We start from the raw sequence: 17554 nt of genomic DNA on the forward strand, positions 1-17554 counted from the left end.
AAACAAAGCCACCCCTAATCATAATAATAATAATGATAATACAGAGAATAAGCGCCGTGCCTGCTGCGCACAGAGCCGGCACTGGGGGCACGCATGCATTTCAGAGGGTGTTGCGATTCAATATATATAGATAGGTATTTTCCACGTGTTTCGGGTCAACAGCATCATTCATTGCTCTGTTGAAGTGCAGGGTTGCTTAACAGGTCAGCTACACGTGTATTAATTATTACTTCAGCAGGTCGGTGGTGCACGGGGAAATCTGAATTTGTACAGCGCAGACAATGCGCACAGTCTCCAGTCAGATTAAACATAAAAGAGTAACAGTCCTGGTTGTCCTGTCACCCACACAGACCAGAGGACGCCCCGAGAAGCGCAACGACGTGCAGTGCTTTGCCATTAACACTTTTCTGTGCGTCTGGTACCCATAACTATACAGGAGTATATCCTAGAGCTATACACTGTAGTGTGATACATAACATTCCTAATTATTATTATTATTTTATTTTTTTGGGGGGGTGTATATATAAGTGTGATGCAGGTTTCTAAGTGAGCGCACTGTGCACACAACAGGTGATACAGCCCTCAGAATAACACACCGCCTCCTGTGTGCAATAACATGCGTCCTGACACCTGATTTTTTGGTTTTGCGAAGACAAACTCGTTCTCTGGCGCCGAGCTGCTTGGTGAGCAGTCCAGTGGGGAATTTTTTTATTTATTTCTTTTTTGCCTTCAGCCCTATAGCGCGCTATACGCCTCCAAATGGCTTTTGTCAATCCAAACACAAAGTGGATCACCTCACAAAATTAACTTTGCTTACCGAGTGAAACCACTGTTTGTAAGGGAAGTGTGTGCCCCAGCGAAATCACTTCACACCCCATTGCGCCTCAATGCAGGGGGATTTCGCGGTGAATAGGCGCTGCTCTGGACGGTTCTGCGCCAGGCGTGCAGCGCGGAGGGGCTCCCTGAAGGTGAATTAACTCTGCAGGCTGGGGAACCATCCTTGCATTTGGGCACAGTTTCCATTTAGGACAAATGCAGATCGTCTAACAGGTAAGGACACAAAGGGAGAGGAAGAGGGAGGTGGTGATCAAAATATCTCCAGTTTTTATTTAGATCACCAGACAACTGAAATCTTTCTATTGCATGTATGTATTTATTTATTTTAGTTTGCCCTGGTGTTGTATGTATTTTCCCTCAAAGACTTAAGGTACCATTAAAGAAACTTTGTCAAGTCTTCATCATGTAATGTGCTGCGTACAATTAACTGATGGATACGTTTTCGCTGAACAATACAATGTTGATTAAGTAAACTGTATTATTTTATTTATTGCATTGGCAATGTGCATTCATATTTCCCTTTGACTGGGTGCCACATCTGTGCTTCATAATCCAGGAAAGGAGAGTTTGTTTGGCCTTGCAACGATTCAACTATTTGTCCGTTTCTACTGGACGGCCCATGGACACAGAAGCACCTGAGCCAGATGAACCAGAGAAGATGCGCATTTACAATTTTTAAATGAGCGTTCAAAACTGCACTCTCCTCTCCTGGGTGCATGAATGAATGAAGAAATTAATTAACTCCACTGAAAGAGAGAAAGTCTAATTTTTGGGCGATATCTTTCGATTGTAGAGCATTAATATATGTATTAATCAATCAGGAGCTGGATACTCGATCTGCTGTGTGTGGGGGGTGTTTCAGACTTAACCTTCCTATTTGGGCAGTGCACACGTTGGAGGCCAGAGCTGACGATAAATAAGGAATATCTGTTGCTGGAAACGTGTAGATACTTGCAAAGGTATTGAATAATTGTTTATAATAATAATAATAATAATAATAATAATAATAATAATAATAATAATAGTGCCTCTGGTGGAAGATCAGATCAGAGGCACTTTTGTTTATCTCCCAGTTCTGCATGCTTGCTATTCAGGTGTGCTGTAATCCTGCACCTTGCTGCTATAATGCTGTATCTCCTACTCTGTGTTTTCCCTCAGTGTATCTCTTTGAATACTGCAATACAATATATAACCTTAGCACTAAGTAACTTTTATATAGTTACTTGTTGATCGTAAGGTAGCAGTCAAACAATCAAAACATGCATAATAATAATTAGTTTAAAGCAGAATACTTGTCTTTTCCATTTGTAGAAGATTTATTTAACATTTTAGTGATATGTATACACTGAAATAAATAACTGTAAAGGCATCAAAAAATAAAGCTATTTCACTTGGATTGAAAACCAGAACAAAATCAGAGCAGGAGGTTTACTGAAAGTGTTTCAAAAAGTGCACAATCGCTTAGTCGAGGGACAGTGCATGTTTGAATCTGTGTGTGCGTGTGAATGTGAGTGCGTGTGTGAGTTTGTGTGTGTCACTTTGTGTGTGTGATGCTGGCAGTGTGTATTGCTGACCACGGTACTGCTGCCCCCCCCCTCCCCTCTAGGCGACTGGGAGCCCTGGGATACCATGCTGTCACGCTGCTCTCTGGGGGCATGTCATGTGCTTATGCTGGTGCTGCGTCTGTCTGCGGCTGAGGACTTCGACTGGACAAAGAACGACCACGGCTCCTTCTATTATGGCACTTTTCCAACTGGTAGGTGTGACTTTGAGTGACTGAAACCCTTAAGAGCAGAAGCATTGGGCCCAAAGTGGAGAGGAAACCACTAAGTCCGTTCAGAAAGCAACAAGTGGCGTCCAGCTCCGTCTATCACACGGCTGGTGCCAATGCCTCGGTCCCGGGGATTCAGCTCTCTGTCTGAAGTGTGCATTGTTATCAGGTCACTGCTCAACAGACCTGGCTCACTTAAAGAATCGAAGAGCTGATTGACCATTGTAGCTTGTCTGTCTTGTGCCACACTCCCATACCCCTATGTCGTGCTTGGTGCTCTCAGTGCGGAAATAACTGACATTCATCTCACTTAATTTGTGTGTGTCCACTCACCCGCCCCCCCTGCCCCTACATGCTCCCAGGTTTTTCGTGGGGTGCCGGCAGCTCAGCCTATCAAACAGAAGGAGCCTGGGACAAGGATGGTAAAGGAATGAGCATCTGGGATGTGTTCACCCACAGGAAGGGCAAAGTGTATCACAATGAGACGGGAGACTCCTCCTGCGAGGGCTACTACAAAGTCAAGGTAACCTGGCGTGGAAAATGTACCTGCCTCTGACTGTACCATCTGTACAGTTCCCTTGCAACTGCAGCATTTCATAGGCCATATATCACCATTCTTCTGTGTAAGCCTCATCTGACCGAGGGTCTGCAGCTTGGTCCCACCTGCCGTTTCAAGTGTTCCCTCTTTGTCTCCATCTATCCCCCCAGGACGACATTGCCCTCATGAGAGAGCTGAAGCTGAACCACTATCGCTTCTCCATCTCCTGGCCCCGGATAATGCCGACTGGGATTAAATGTAAGCAAGACACTGACACGTGATGAAGCAAGCACACCATAGCTGCAGATGAGGTTTCAGTAGCAAACACATTCCATACTGAGGCTTGTGCAGCGATCACTAATTGAGGTGTACGATTCCCTCTACAGCCGACCATGTGAACGAGAAAGGGCTGAGGTACTACGATGACTTGATCACCCTTCTGCTAGAGAACAAAATCACCCCCATTGTCACCCTGTACCACTGGGACCTGCCTCAGGTAAGTGTTCACCAGCAATGAGCACCTGGAGTGCCTCCATGCCTTTCCCTCCATGTAAGTTGTTGCCAGCAGCAGCCGCTGGTACAATTCAGTGATGATTAGTTGGTTAAATACCTGAACAAGGCAGATCACAATCCTGGGTGGGGGTTCCATGGGTTGCTGCCCTTCCTCTGGATTCTTAAACGCAGCCCTGCTCCCCATTTGTGAAGACCACAGTGCCCCACCAAACAGGTCTTCAAACAGTCACAATCCGAACAGTACATTTGCACCGTAGCTGGGCCACAGTCCCGTGTCCGTGAACAGCTCCCCTGAGTCGCCTGGGGTGAGACACGCTCTCATCTCTCTGCATCCCCACAGCTCTTGCAGGAGAAATACGGGGGCTGGCAGAACATCAGCATGGTCAACTACTTCAACGACTATGCCAACCTGTGCTTCGAGAGGTTCGGGAACCGGGTGAAGTACTGGATCACCTTCAACAACCCGTGGGTGAGACACACCGCCGCTGACACCTCAGCCCCTCCCCAGCCAGGGTCCTTGGGCACACAACCTTTTTTTTGGCGCTTTAAAGCGCTCTGACTCCCAAAATGTGCACCGTACAGTAGAACTTTGCTCTGAGGTTATGTTGTTATTCTTGTGTCTGTTGGTCTTTATATAATGTGTCATTCTCTCTGCGCAGTCTGTGGCAGTGGAGGGGTACGAGACTGGGGAACATGCCCCAGGACTCCGAATTAAGGGCAGTGGGGCCTACAGAGCTGCCCACCACATCATCAAGGTGAGATGCAGTCACTGCAGCAACATCCTATCACACCTGTGCCCCAGTCGTCTGCAGAAACCGTAACAAATATGTGATCTTTTAAGGGGGAGTTATACAGAGAAGAATACAAGCGATACAATCGATTCATCCAGTCCCATGTCTACATTTATTTATGTATTGTTTGCGGCCTTTTGATTTCAGGCACATGCAAAAGTGTGGCACTCATACGACAACCAGTGGCGGAACAAGCAGAAAGGTAAGAGACAGATGGGCTGGTACCCCACTTTTTCCTTTTCAATGATTAACTGGAGGAAATACAGTAAAGCTCAATGGGGTAAACTGTTTGGCCACAGGGAAAACAAGGACCTGGGTGTCTGGAGCAGCCAAGACAGCTGCATCAATGTAAACAGTGATCCAGATAAAGATATCTCTCGAGCACTAAATATCCAGCTTGAAAAGGGAGCTTGTGCTGCCCATGATACCCAGTGCCCAGGCTGGACCTCGAATTTCAATACCGTGTATTTTGAATCTGTTTGAACCAAGAAAATAAATTGCTGTCAATATTTATATGTAAGCACAGTGCTGCTGAAGGGGCATAACAAACTCGTGTGTGTGTGTGTGTGCACAGGGCTGGTGGGGATCTCCCTGGCCGGGGAATGGGGGGAGCCGGTCGACATCACCAATCAGAAAGACATTGAAGCCGCTGAGAGATATGTCCAGTTCTACCTCGGCTGGTTTGCCACTCCCATCTTCAATGGTGACTACCCCCAAGTGATGAAGGACTACATAGGCAAGTGACCGCTCTGCTGGGCAGACATGTAGACCGAAAAACAGCTGCAGCAGGTGAACAAGCAGACACATAGAAAGACACCAAATAGATTCAAACAGGATGCAACAGTTATTATTATTATCCTGTCAAGTCAGCAATATTAATTTATACACCACATAACACAGGGGAACTGTATGCTCTACCTCTCTAACTCTCTACCCCCCCCTCCCTGTGCCATGCAGGGAGGAAGAGTGCCCAGCAGGGCCTGGGGAGCTCCCGGCTGCCCACCTTCTCGTCTCAGGAGAAGAGCTACATCAAGGGCACCAGCGATTTCCTGGGCGTTGGGCACTTCACCACGCGCTACATCACGCAGAAGAACTTCCCAGCTGGCCGCACGCCCAGCTACTTCACTGACCGCGACCTGGCGGAGCTGGTGGACCCTCGCTGGCCTGACCCTGGGTCCGAGTGGCTGTACTCCGTGCCCTGGGGCTTCCGCCGCCTGCTCAACTTTGTGAAGGTACGGCACACTGCGCTAACAATCTCACGACATACACTACTGTTCAAAAGTTTGGGGACACTTAGAAATGTCCTTGTTTTCCATGAAAACTTACATGAAATGAGTTTGAATAGGACATATAGTCATTGACAAAGTTAGAAATAATGATTTTGAATTGAAATAATTGTGTTCTTCAAACTTTGCTTTCGTCAAACAATCCTCCATTTGCAGCAATTACAGCCTTGCAGACCTTTGGCATTCTAGTTGTCAATTTGTTGAGGTAATCTGAAGAGATTTTACCCCATGCTTCCTGAAGCACCTCCCACAAGTTGGATTGGCTTGATGGGCACTTCTTACATACCATATGGTCAAGCTGCTCCCACAACAGCTCAATACGGTTGAGATCTGGTGACTGTGCTGGCCACTCCATTATAGACAGTATACCAGCTGACTGCTTCTTCCCTAAATAGTTCTTGCATAGTTTGGAGCTGTGCTTTGGGTCACTGTCCTGTTGCAGGAGGAAATTGGCTCCAATCAAGCGCCGTCCACAGAGAATGGCATGGCATTGCAGAATGGAGTGATAGACTTCCTTCTTCAAGATCCCTTTTACCCTGTACAAATCTCCCACTTTAGCACCACCAAAGCACCCCCAGACCATCACATTGCCTCCACCATGCTTGACAGATGGCATCATGCACTCCTCCAGCAGCTTTTCATTTGGTCTGTGTCTCACAAATGTTCTTTTGTGATCTGAACACCTCAAACTTAGATTCGTCTGTCCATAACACTTCTTTACAATCTTCCTCTGTCCAGTGTCTGTGTTCTTTTGCCCATCTTAATATTTTCTTTTTATTGGCCAGTCTGAGATATGGCTCTTTCTTTGCAACTCTGCCTAGAAGGCCAGCATCCCAGAGTCGTCTCTTCACTGTTGATGTTGAGACTGGTGTTTAGCTGGTACTATATAATGAAGCTGCCAGTTGAGGACCTGTGAGGCGTCTGTTTCTCAAACTAGACACTGCAATGTATTCGTCCTCTTGCTCAGTTGTTCATCTGGGCCTCCCACTCCTCTTTCTATTCTGGTTAGAGCCAGTTTAGGCTGTTCTGTGAAGGGAGTAGTGCACAGCGTTGTACGAGATCTTCAGTTTCTTGGTAATTTCTCGCATGGAATAGCCTTAATTTCTCAGAACAAGAATAGACTGAAGAGTTTGAGAAGAAAGTTATTTGTTTCTGGCCATTTTGAGCCGGTAATCGAACCCACAATTGCTGATGCTCCAGATACTCAACTAATCTAAAGAAGGCCAGTTTTAGTGCTTCCTTTAATCACAAGTTTTCAGCTGTGCTAACATAATTGCAAAAGGGTTTTCTAATGATCAATTAGCCTTTTAAATTTATAAACTTGGATTAGCAAACACAACATGCCATTGGAACACAGGACTGATGGTTGCTGATAATGGGCCTCTGTACGCCCATGTAGATATTCCATTACAAATCAGCCGTTTCCAGCTACAATAGTAATTTACAACATTAACAATGTCTGCACTGTATTTCTGATCAATTTGATGTTATTTTAATGCACAAAAAATGTTCTTTTCTTTCGAAAACAAGGACATTTCTAAGTGACGCCAAACTTTTGAACCGTAATGTAACTAAACAATTTCAGTGTTCAGTCTTTAATTTCTAGTACGTATTGTACAACTGTTGAGCTGCCACACGAGTATGATGACGCACTGTTTCTGATCTTTTGTATGAAAACAACTTACTGTTAATCACTGCCTGTGTAAACTACTACTCCATTGCTCCTTTAGACTCAGTACGGGAATCCCATGATCTACGTAACCGAGAACGGGGTATCGGAGAAGATGATGTGTACAGAACTCTGTGATGACTGGAGAATAGAGTACTTGAAGGATTACGTAAACGAGATGTTGAAAGGTATGCAAACACACACACACACACACAGAATCTACTAGTATCTGCACTGACCCCATTTAATTGGCTTTTAGAGATTTAAAGTAGCTTACGAGGATTCTTGGGGAATTGCCAGAGAACTTCTGCGGACTTCACGCCTGATGCACCACTTGACCCATGAATGCTTTGAGGACACATTTAAAGAGATTTCCCCAAAATGTAAACCTAGCACTCGATTCACTGCCTAATACGCCTGTCTCTGGTCCCCCCTGTTGTCAGCAATCAAGGATGGGGTGAATGTGAAGGGCTACACGGCCTGGTCCTTGCTGGACAAGTTCGAGTGGGATGAGGGCTTCTCCGAGAGGTTCGGCCTCTTCTACATAGATTTCAGAAACAAGAACAAGCCGCGTTACCCCAAGGCCTCCGTTCAGTACTACAAACGCATCATCAGCTCCAATGGCTTCCCCAACCAGAGAGAGGTAGGGGTGGCAGAGCGGTGACACACAGTCACTCACTCACACGTGAATGAACTGAGATGGAGAGATATTCACACTTTCACAGAAATAGAGACCCAGAGACGCACGAGGGGAGGGAGTCCACATGTTCACATTCCCTTTGGTGTCAGTACAGAGAGTGTAGGGAAGATTTAGATTTCATAAACATTTTAATTCATCATTATTATTTTATTCACATTAAAAATGCTTATGAACAGGACTACAGTTTATTCAGGTGTACAAAATACAACACAGACAAACTACAGTAAATATACATATGTACAGGCTAATAACAGCTGGATATAAGAGGTGGAACTGCTATTCGAAAGGGCATCTGGCAGGAACCCAGTCTGGAAAAAGAAAAAGTAAATAATGGAAAAATTACTGAAAAACTGAGCAGCTGTTTCCCCTCAATCAATTAACCGTATTAGTCAAATAACAAAACCCAAGCTGTGCAGGACAAATGATAATGGATAAATTATAAAAGTAAGCAAGTTCCTGGCCCCAAGGCTGCTGCCTGCCTGCAATGTCAATGACATTATTGATCCCGACAGGTTGAGAACTGGCGGCGGAAAGCGACGGAGACGTGTTCGTCCAGCAACCAGCTACTAGCTGCAGGTCAGTGGACTCAAAACTAATCTGCTGCTTTTGTGGCTGAGAAATCGCGGCCAGATATGCGTGTGCGTCTAGCCGGGGCAAACAAACAAAAATATTCTGCCTCCACTCCCAGTTATGTGGAGAGCACGGCTGCAGCACGGCTCTCTGGACGCTCTTTCAGCGGGAGGGATCGTGTACTGCTTTACATTGTAGGTTTCCACAGTCCACAGCGGCCAGAAGCAAATAATTGCCACAGTTCGATACAGTAGAAGAACAGATGCAAGATAAGCGCCTTGCACTGGGAAGTGAAATTGAGCTGTTGGGTTTTCAATCCGCAAAGACTCGGATTGCAAATTTCACTGTCCATAAAGCCAGCACCCCCGCTGTCGTTCCAACATTTTCAGCGGAAAGGAACCAAAAAGTTGTTTCCTGGTTTAAAACACTGCCTTTATTTTTCTTTGTCTATCTAAAGTGGTCAGCGAGACTTCTGGTTTTCTTCCATTGAGTTTGCATATCAGTGTGATGCTTGCTTTCCAGGAAGAAATGTTAACACTGAGATTCAGCAGTAGCCACATTACAAGACGCCAGCACTGCAGAGAGAGAGAGAGAGAGAGCCCTGTCATAACAGGCTTAGGCAGATGGGGGTCCGGGACAGCGGGACGTCAACATCTAACAGGATTTTTTTCTTTGTTTGCCCCCCCAGCTAGAAGAAAATCCAAGGAAAATAAGGAACATGCAGAAATGCCAAAGGTTTGGCCAGTGCATGATGAAGTTTAGGTACTAGGGAACAAACAACAGAAAATGGGTCTCTGTTTGGGTTTTGCAAGTTTTCTGAAAATCAAAATTAGAAGAAAGAAAGAGAACAGAGAGCGAGTGGCATGGCGATGTGTCGTTTTGTTTGCAGTGTGAACTGATCACGAAAGCTGCGGCTGGAGTGAGGCAGAGCTCATCAGTCAGAGTCCTGGGGACAAACACCCAGAGACGGACTGCGATTTACGATGAGCACGGGACAATGCCGTTGCCACGCCAGTGTGGGATCTGTGCCTCCATTCCTGTGTGTGCTGTGGCTCTTGGATTGCCTTCTGCTCTATGTTTTTTTTTGTGTCTTGGTGAAACTTCAAACGAAGTGTTGAATCAAGTCCACTGGTTTGTTTTAACATTCAACTCTTTGAGGGCTTCGTAATCAACCCTTTTCCGCTTCCAAAATAATCAGATGCTCATTTCAGCCTTTTCAGAACCAGGCAGTTCCTAGAAACTCTAAAATTATAATTACAGACAATGCAAGACAGAGTACCCTGTGATTTTTATACAATAATACATTTTTTTTCGGATCCTTCTTAACCATGTCTCTATATGCATCCCATTGCCACTCTCTTTAGGCTCACATCTTTAGTGATGTTTTCATGCCCTGAATCTGCAAATAAGGAGATCCAACATCAGCCTCTGTGACGACTGTTGCCGGGCTGTTTATTTTACTTACTGAATGCATAATTTATAAGCACAGAGAAGAACACAGGATATAATTTCATCTCAATAGTTTGGATCAAATCCACACACAGGGTGACAACTGCCTGTAATTTTCCACAGCCCAGCTGGGTTTGTCTTATAAATAAATAAACAATTAAATATATGCTACATTGCTTTTAGTGCAGGGAAGTAATCTCGGTAATGAATTCTCAGCCACAAATGATCTCATAACCAGCCCGGCAGGGTTTCTGAAGGATCTGGGCAGCAGTTGGCAGTTTACCACAGCTGAATTGAAGGCAGAGGAATAAAAGTCACAAGGTGCTTTGCAGTGCATTGAATCAGAGGGTTCTCCGACAGAAATTAAATCTAAAAAAATCTGCCTTCACCCCAGCCCTGTCTGTGTTGGCTGGCTCCTATGAGATGTGCTGCTTCTACCCTGATTGGCGATCGCAGTCCTCAAAGGGTTAATGTGCCGGGCACTGGCTGTCAGTAATTGCTCTTTTCCTTTACTAGAGGAACAGCGGACTACTGCTGCCAATATTCTAAGACTTATTCATGGTAAGCACGCACACACACCAATACATTTAAATCAGTGTGTAGTAAAACCAAATCCATGCAAACTGCACGTCATATTAACCCTTTGAATGCTGGACAGCATCTTGTGCTTGAAGCTTGAAGTGCATTGTTAATCGGGCAATTTGAGAGAGAGAGAAAGAAAGGGGGGGAGGGAAGTAAAATCTATATGCAACTTTTTACAATAAGGTACAACAAAAGGTCTCAAATATCCAAATATTAAAGCACACATGCAAAACACTGATTGAAAAACACTGATGTTAAACATGCGTCTGTATTATACAAATCATGCCCAAAACGGCTCTCCCTGTGAAGAGCAGGCCCGGGAGCCCAGTGAGAGCCAGACCCCCTTGGTCCCTCTGTCTGAGCCCTGTGCATGTGCATGTGTGTGCATGTGCCTGTCTGCTATGTTTCAGACCCGCTGACCAGCCACATGGAGATGGTGACGGAGATCGTGGTGCCCACCGTGTGCACACTCTGCATCCTGCTCAGCGCCGTCTTCCTCATGTTTCTTCTGCGCCGGCGCAACTAGATCCGGCCCGCTGTCCCGAGGATGCACCGCCACACGCTAGCCCGCCACTGTACATATCTACTATACAGCTTTTCTATTTAATTTTTATCCTTTTTTTAACATATATAAAGAAATATATTTAAATATATAAGGGGGTTCTATGATGCTGAAAACTAAACAGACGACCGAGTGAAACCCAGCAGTGCAGTCCGATCTCCAGGCTTGGATGTACGAGTTCTTCAGTGTTGCTCTCTAGGGGTCCTGCTGTACTGTGTGTGCGTTTTTATCTTCTTCTTCAATGCGCTGATGGGGAGAGACTGCGCCCCCTGCGCCTTCAGGTGTGAGGTGTGATGTGAGGTTAACCGGATTGGTTGCTTTTTAAATGCGATCTTGTATAACCAGAGATATCTGTACAGAGACTGTTTTACCAAACCTAGCTGCACGAGGTGCAAAGAATTGAACTACATGTGTAACTTATACTTCTGTACAACATTAAAACGTATTTATGGCTCCCCGGCTCTGTGAACTCACCTCTGTGCGCGCTCAGGTAAAACTGATCTGGCTGCAGCTGCTCACCAGAGTGAAGTACGCCGGTTCCTCCTTCTCTCCATTCATGGTAACCTCGAGGGGGAAATCTGCCAGGGAATCAAAGCAAGACTATATATGAGTGAGTGAGTGTGTGTTCTGAAGTAACACGAAAACCCCCTCCTGGTGACAGTTGACGCCCTGCACAGTGCACTACAGCACAGTCTTGCTCTTGGCTCCCCCGGCTCTGCTGGTGGATGAGGGCCATTTACACACATGATCAGCTCTGTGGGTCACCTGCCAAGCTGAAGGACACATGGTCCACAGGAGGCTTGTCGCTGAGCTGCCAGCAGGTCTTCAGCTCCCGGTGCCCGTGACCACTGGACACCTCCACTCTCCAGGTCTGGGGGTGCTCACTGCAACACAGGCAACACAGAGAGAAAGGGCCTCTTTAACAGTTTGAACAGTCAAGGTTTATGAAGAGAAGCCCAAAACCTCTTTCAAATCTTCACTTTCTTATAATACAGCCCTAAAATCTGCTGACCTTTTGGCCAAGGTCGACTCATGCCACCACAGCACTAGGATAACCTGACCATGCACTACAATTCAAAGTCTCTATTTTTGGAAAGCATACTCTTGTGATTTGACGTTGTTGGTTTGGTTCGCAATCTGGCTGTAGGGAGATAATTCAATGAGGCGGTGTGGTACTGGGGTCTTACTTCTGATAGAAGCTGCTGATGACACTGGGCCGGATCTGCAGCTGGAACTGGTGCTCTTCATCATAAGGGTGCGACTTGTAAAACTGCAGACAAGACCTTCCGGAAAAACACAGACACACAGACCGCTTATTGTTGGGGCGCTGCTGCTCACGGGCACAGTGACAGTGCTATTATTGATATTATTTAGATCTGTTAGCCAGGCTGAAGGAGAGACGGAGGCAGACAGATGGAGAGACAGGCCTGGTGTGAAGTGCGCTCACTGTGTCAGTGGGAAGAGGTGTTCGTGTGTCAGGCTGAGGAAGGCACTGCAGTTCACCACTATCTCCAGCAGGTGGTGCAGTTTCTTCACACGCTGCACTTGCTCCTGCAGGTCCACCTCGGTGCTGAGGTAGTATGCCTGGAAGACACAGTGGGCTCCTTCAGAAAACAGTCTTCCATGCACAGACAGCGATACTGCACAGCACCTATTACGATGCTAAACACGGCACACTGTCTCACACATCTCACTAAAATACACATCACACAGCATACTGCAGTACTCCCCACCCCAGACACTGCACTTCAAGATCAAGGAGCTTACCAGGTAATTAAGCGTTGTAAGTTCCTGACCTGAAACGAAGAATGAATAAATGAATAAATTAATAAACACATACATATATAGATATACACATTTGCTTCTGCAATGCACCATACCTTAATTACATTAATTTAATATGAAATTAAAAGTGAAAATGCTCTGCTCCTGCATTTTCCACGAAGCAATGTACACTAAGGTGGACCTTACTGAGCTTCAGCTTCACACACATGGCACCGATGAAGCTGAAATGCCCGGCACCTGGCCATTAAACAGGCCCTGACAGCTGCAGACCCGGCGGGTTACCTATGAAGTAGTTGATGTAGTCCTTGCGCATCTTGTCCAGGCCCACCTCCAGCAGCATGTGGATGGGCGCCAGGCCGGTGAGCGACACCAAGCCCATCTGGCCCTGGTAGGACCGCAGGACCAGCTTACTGAGGGCGCTGCTGCTGCCCCTGTGGATCTGAGACAGGTCGAGATGTGAGAGGTGGCCCTGCTCTCCTCGGTCGCAGGGGCCCAATGGTAGCTTTTAATGTCTGAGGGGCTCTGTGGCAACTCTGCGAAGGCCACTATACCAAATTAAATCTGATTCATTGACTGTATAAGGTATCAGAGGGATGACAGACAGGTCATCTGGCATCTGTACCTACCCATGGCTGAATGTCACCAAATTTCAAAGCCTGGGTTACCAGCGTCAGGCAATCCACAATGTCTTGATAGGAGGTCACGCCTGCACAAAAAGAAGAAAATGTATCAAATAAGAGTCAATACTCAGAACAGCCATTGGAGATGCGAAGAAGCATCCCCCATCTTCCTGCATCTGCCTGCATCCTGTGAAGTCCCCAACACCGTCCCCAGCCAATCCTGGAGAGCTATTGTGCGTTTCCATTTTCATTCCAACCAAGCTCCCTGCCTCGCTTAATCAAACCAATTATGAGCTTAATTTGTCAACTGAAAATAGTTTTTTTTGCCACTGATTGAAGATACTCATGAACCTGACAGACAGATTAGGTGCATGACAGCCCAGGTAAGCCAGGTGATTGACAGCTGAAGGAGAATAAGCAGCACACCTGCACTGACAACGTCACACCAGGCCTCTACCACTGGAGTTCTCTCTCTACTCTCTACTCGTATGTGATCGCCAACGCAACATACTCGTCCTCATTTTGGACCACAGCTGCTCCGTGAAGTCCAGGTCTCCCCTCTCGGTGAGGAAGGCGATGCGCAGGGAGCCGTCCATATTGCCAGAGTCACGCGCTGCTTTCGAAGTCTGTTAGGGAATAAACAACTTCAGGTCAGTCTCCCCGTACGGCTCCTCTAAAGCACGACTTGTGTTTAAGGGTGTCGTACAAAGCACCTTCCTAATAAGGTCAATCTACTAGTTAAGGCCACAAAAGCTGCATTTTTGTGTTATTCAACTCGTAAGGTGAATGTGACACAGCTTACCAGAATAATAAATGTTTGTATTTTTGCATTTTTAATAGTCTTACCTCACTCTCTTTCACAGGCTGATTCTGTACAGCTCTCACTTTATTCTTTAGGTCTGCGACAGACAGAAGAGAGAGGAGCATTAAAACACACGTAAAACACAGGGAAACAAAACAAACCGCATTGCTGAGCCAGAACCGGCTCTGAACGTACCCTCTATCAGAGCTTGGGTGAGCTCCAGAGCCGACTTGGTTTCCACAGGCTCTGGCCATTCTGTCACACCCGTCCTCAAACCATCGTCCAACACCTGTGAAGGGAGACACACAGGAAATAAACAAAAAAAACATGTGTTAAATTAAAACTGGAAATGTGAGTAAATAAACACAAAGACAGAATGATTTGCTAAGATGAAGAAGCACTTTAACAGCATGTCAGCGTGAATGTTCATCGATGCTTGTTTGTTTGTTTGTTTGAAGTACCAGTGTTTTAACACAGGTCAGTCACACATACCTGGATAAACTCCAATTCCTTGAACAGTTGATACACTGGGCTCCGCATGTCTCCACTGGCAATCTTGATGTTCTGCACAGAGTTAATAACGGGTTTGTCTGTTGTTCTGTCTCACAAAATCTCCAGGCGCTGTTGGCCCAGAGAGGCAGAAAGACAGTTCTCTGCTAGTAGTGTAGGCTGAATCATAAAAGACCACAGTAGAAACACAACACGACACCTCTGCTCAAAAATACAGTGCCATAGCATGCCTTACTTCAGCATCAGCTGGGAAGCAAACCAACACCCAGACCGGTCCTCTGGGGCACGCTCACCAGAGTGGCAGTGGAGGCCAGGGGCGGTGTCTGCAGGATGCTCTCCACGCTGCTCCAGGTGAAGTCCACGGTCACGCTGCTCTGGGACTCAATCACTGTGTTCTCCACCACCGTGGAGCCGAACAGGTCAAACTGTGCACAACCTCTTGTTGTCACCTGCAGGGTCAGGGGTCAGGCATACAGTATATACATACACACACACACACTGAGCTTATCTGGGGGCATAACGGCAAAATAATTGAGAAAATAATACAAAACAAAACAACTATGAGAATAAAACTGCACTCACAGCGGAAGTGTGATGTCTGCTCTTGTGGGCCCGAGTCAGCTCCTCCATGGTGACATGGGATGACTTTCCCACGGCAGGACCTGGAGACACGAGGGTAACATTACTGCAGCTGCTCACATGAATGCGGTGCTACGGCACTCATAAAGCACACAGCTGAGAAAACTCCGCACAGGGCTAGTAAACACACAAGGAGTGCTCTGACAGGCCCAGGCCCCTGCAGCACAACAGCTGAACCGAGCAGGCGAACTGACCGTACCTTTGCAGGTGACCGTGTGCAGATTGACTGCGGTGACCTTGCCACCGGTCCGGACGGTGTCAGCGCCCAGCCAGCCGGTGCCCTCGGGGTCAGACATGTCACAGCGCACCCAGAGCGGGTACAGCGCCACACCCTGGCCGGCCCAGCTCGCCCACTGTGGCATGTTGGGGTTCTGTGCCATGCAGTACCAGGAAACCAGCTGCCTGCGGAAACAGCATGGTACCAATCAGGGCTTCCCTCACAGGGGTCTTCCGATGAGGGGGGCTCAAGTCTGGGTGTATAGGGAACGGACAGTGGAGCCATTCCACTACCTCTTACAAGGCGCTATACTTTAATGGAAGTAAAGATAATAATATGGAAACAGTCAATAAGGAGGAATCAAAGTACCTGGCCTTCATTACAGACAGAGGCAAGGGCCCCGCCTCCTCCGAGTGAAGCAGTGGCTCCCCAGGCAGAGAGTCCTCCGCGGTCTCCTCTTCAACATCATGCTTGGGAACCTGGAAATAAATACACATCCATTCACACATGCACAAACAGACTGCCATGATGGGAAGCTGTGACAGGGTGTGCCTGTGCTGTAGGACTCACAGCTTTCTGGCAGACGAGGACAGGCAGGTGTCCAGTCCAGATGCCCTGCAGAGGATTCCCACTGGCTTTGTCTACCATCTGGATCTCGATGTCATCCTAGGAAACCGAACCACAAAACAAACACAAATCAGCGGGTAATGCCACCGTTTCACTCAGTTTCCTGGGCAGAGCGAAGCCATGCCTAGACAGCCGGGCTGGGGGCTGGGGGCTGCTGCTGTACTGTAAAGCTTTTCAAGACTGGTGGGGGGGAGGGAGTTATTAAAATTGTTTATTTATCATTTTATTTCGAAAAACTGGAAAATGTCTTTGTGGGTTGGTTACTTGATGAGAAATGGAAGATGCGGTTTCACCTCATAACCCACGGCGGCCTTCGAGCTTTTACTGTCCTCTTGGTAGTCCCTAGAAAGGAACAAATATGGTAACTGAAACATTGAATACTGAATATGTGTGAACTGTATTTCTGAACAATACTCAGTACTTTAGACATCAGAATGACTAGCATGTTTAAATATAGAGTAAATATTATTTTAATGGGTTTTAATTCAACACAAAGTAACAAGTTTATGTAAGTTTAAGATAGATCGCTAATGTATTATTTAATCAAATCTGGTCATTTACGCACCACAGACACTTCAGGAACTTCTTCGTGTCGTTGATAATCTTCGTTCCCATCTCCGCGGTCCTTCTAACCAGTATTTACTACATAAAAATTAAACTTAAAAAAGTGTAAATTTCTATTCGTCAGACTGTAAACAGACCCGGCAGACTGCAGGGCACGGCCCGTAGCATCCAAACAGCGCGGGCTCCTGCGTCATCCACGTCACGCAACACTAAAACGCACATTTTCAAAAATAATAATTATAATAATTGTTTTACAGATTTTCTAATTTAGAAATGCCTATTACAATATCTTCATTAATTATTGTTCTTTTAAAAAAAGTATATTAAAAAACTTTATTTTTAAGTAGTCCGGCTTCCTTTTTGTGTATCCTACGCCAGCATAAGTGCCATTACAGAGAAAATAGTCCACATGTTAAATGTAGTTTTGTCAACAAATACTGTAACATCAGATATATTAAAATTATTTTACATTTAATCTAAAGTGTCCGTACCTTTAGAGAGTGTTATAAATGTGATATTTGC

At 46.1% G+C, this 17554-nt stretch overlaps 2 protein-coding genes across 2 annotated transcripts; one reads left to right on the plus strand and one right to left on the minus strand.

Annotated features, from left to right (window-relative positions):
- Window positions 1–875: 875 nt before the first annotated feature.
- lctlb (lactase-like b) lies at window positions 876–11723 on the plus strand. The gene is made up of 15 exons (XM_066701237.1): window positions 876–1050; window positions 1659–1796; window positions 2444–2593; window positions 2971–3131; window positions 3317–3404; window positions 3533–3642; window positions 4000–4128; window positions 4319–4414; window positions 4598–4652; window positions 5025–5190; window positions 5412–5682; window positions 7467–7593; window positions 7849–8048; window positions 8618–8681; window positions 11117–11723. Exons 3-15 carry the CDS (start codon window positions 2467–2469, stop codon window positions 11230–11232), a joined length of 1710 nt encoding a protein of 569 aa, XP_066557334.1. The 5' UTR covers window positions 876–1050; window positions 1659–1796; window positions 2444–2466; the 3' UTR covers window positions 11233–11723.
- Window positions 8228–17298, minus strand: zwilch (zwilch kinetochore protein). The gene is made up of 19 exons (XM_066701234.1): window positions 17034–17298; window positions 16762–16810; window positions 16412–16507; window positions 16211–16320; window positions 15824–16026; window positions 15568–15647; window positions 15279–15434; window positions 14968–15039; window positions 14671–14764; window positions 14520–14572; window positions 14185–14299; window positions 13680–13759; window positions 13336–13492; window positions 13036–13064; window positions 12716–12852; window positions 12456–12551; window positions 12034–12152; window positions 11743–11846; window positions 8228–8413 (listed from the first exon to the last, which is right to left on the minus strand). The coding sequence occupies exons 1-18, from the start codon at window positions 17081–17083 to the stop codon at window positions 11755–11757; spliced, it is 1788 nt and encodes a 595-aa protein (XP_066557331.1). The 5' UTR covers window positions 17084–17298; the 3' UTR covers window positions 8228–8413; window positions 11743–11754.
- Between the last annotated feature and the right edge of the window lie 256 nt (window positions 17299–17554).

Source organism: Amia ocellicauda, chromosome 4, assembly GCF_036373705.1.
Source record: "Amia ocellicauda isolate fAmiCal2 chromosome 4, fAmiCal2.hap1, whole genome shotgun sequence".
NCBI lineage: Eukaryota > Metazoa > Chordata > Actinopteri > Amiiformes > Amiidae > Amia > Amia ocellicauda.

What these genes read in the sequence shown, in the direction of transcription:
- lctlb (XM_066701237.1), top strand. Translation starts at nt 2,467, where the DNA reads ATGCTGTCACGCTGCTCTCTGGGGGCATGTCATGTGCTTATGCTGGTG. An exon ending in AGGGCTACTACAAAGTCAAG is followed by an intron (nt 3,132 to 3,316) that starts GTAACCTGGCGT and finishes CTATCCCCCCAG; the next exon opens with GACGACATTGCCCTCATGAG. An exon ending in GTGGCGGAACAAGCAGAAAG is followed by an intron (nt 4,653 to 5,024) that starts GTAAGAGACAGA and finishes GTGTGTGCACAG; the next exon opens with GGCTGGTGGGGATCTCCCTG.
- zwilch (XM_066701234.1), bottom strand. Translation starts at nt 17,083, where the DNA reads ATGGGAACGAAGATTATCAACGACACGAAGAAGTTCCTGAAGTGTCTG. An exon ending in AGGCCGCCGTGGGTTATGAG is followed by an intron (nt 16,508 to 16,761) that starts GTGAAACCGCAT and finishes TCGGTTTCCTAG; the next exon opens with GATGACATCGAGATCCAGAT. An exon ending in TGTGTCCTTCAGCTTGGCAG is followed by an intron (nt 11,847 to 12,033) that starts GTGACCCACAGA and finishes ATTCCCTGGCAG; the next exon opens with ATTTCCCCCTCGAGGTTACC.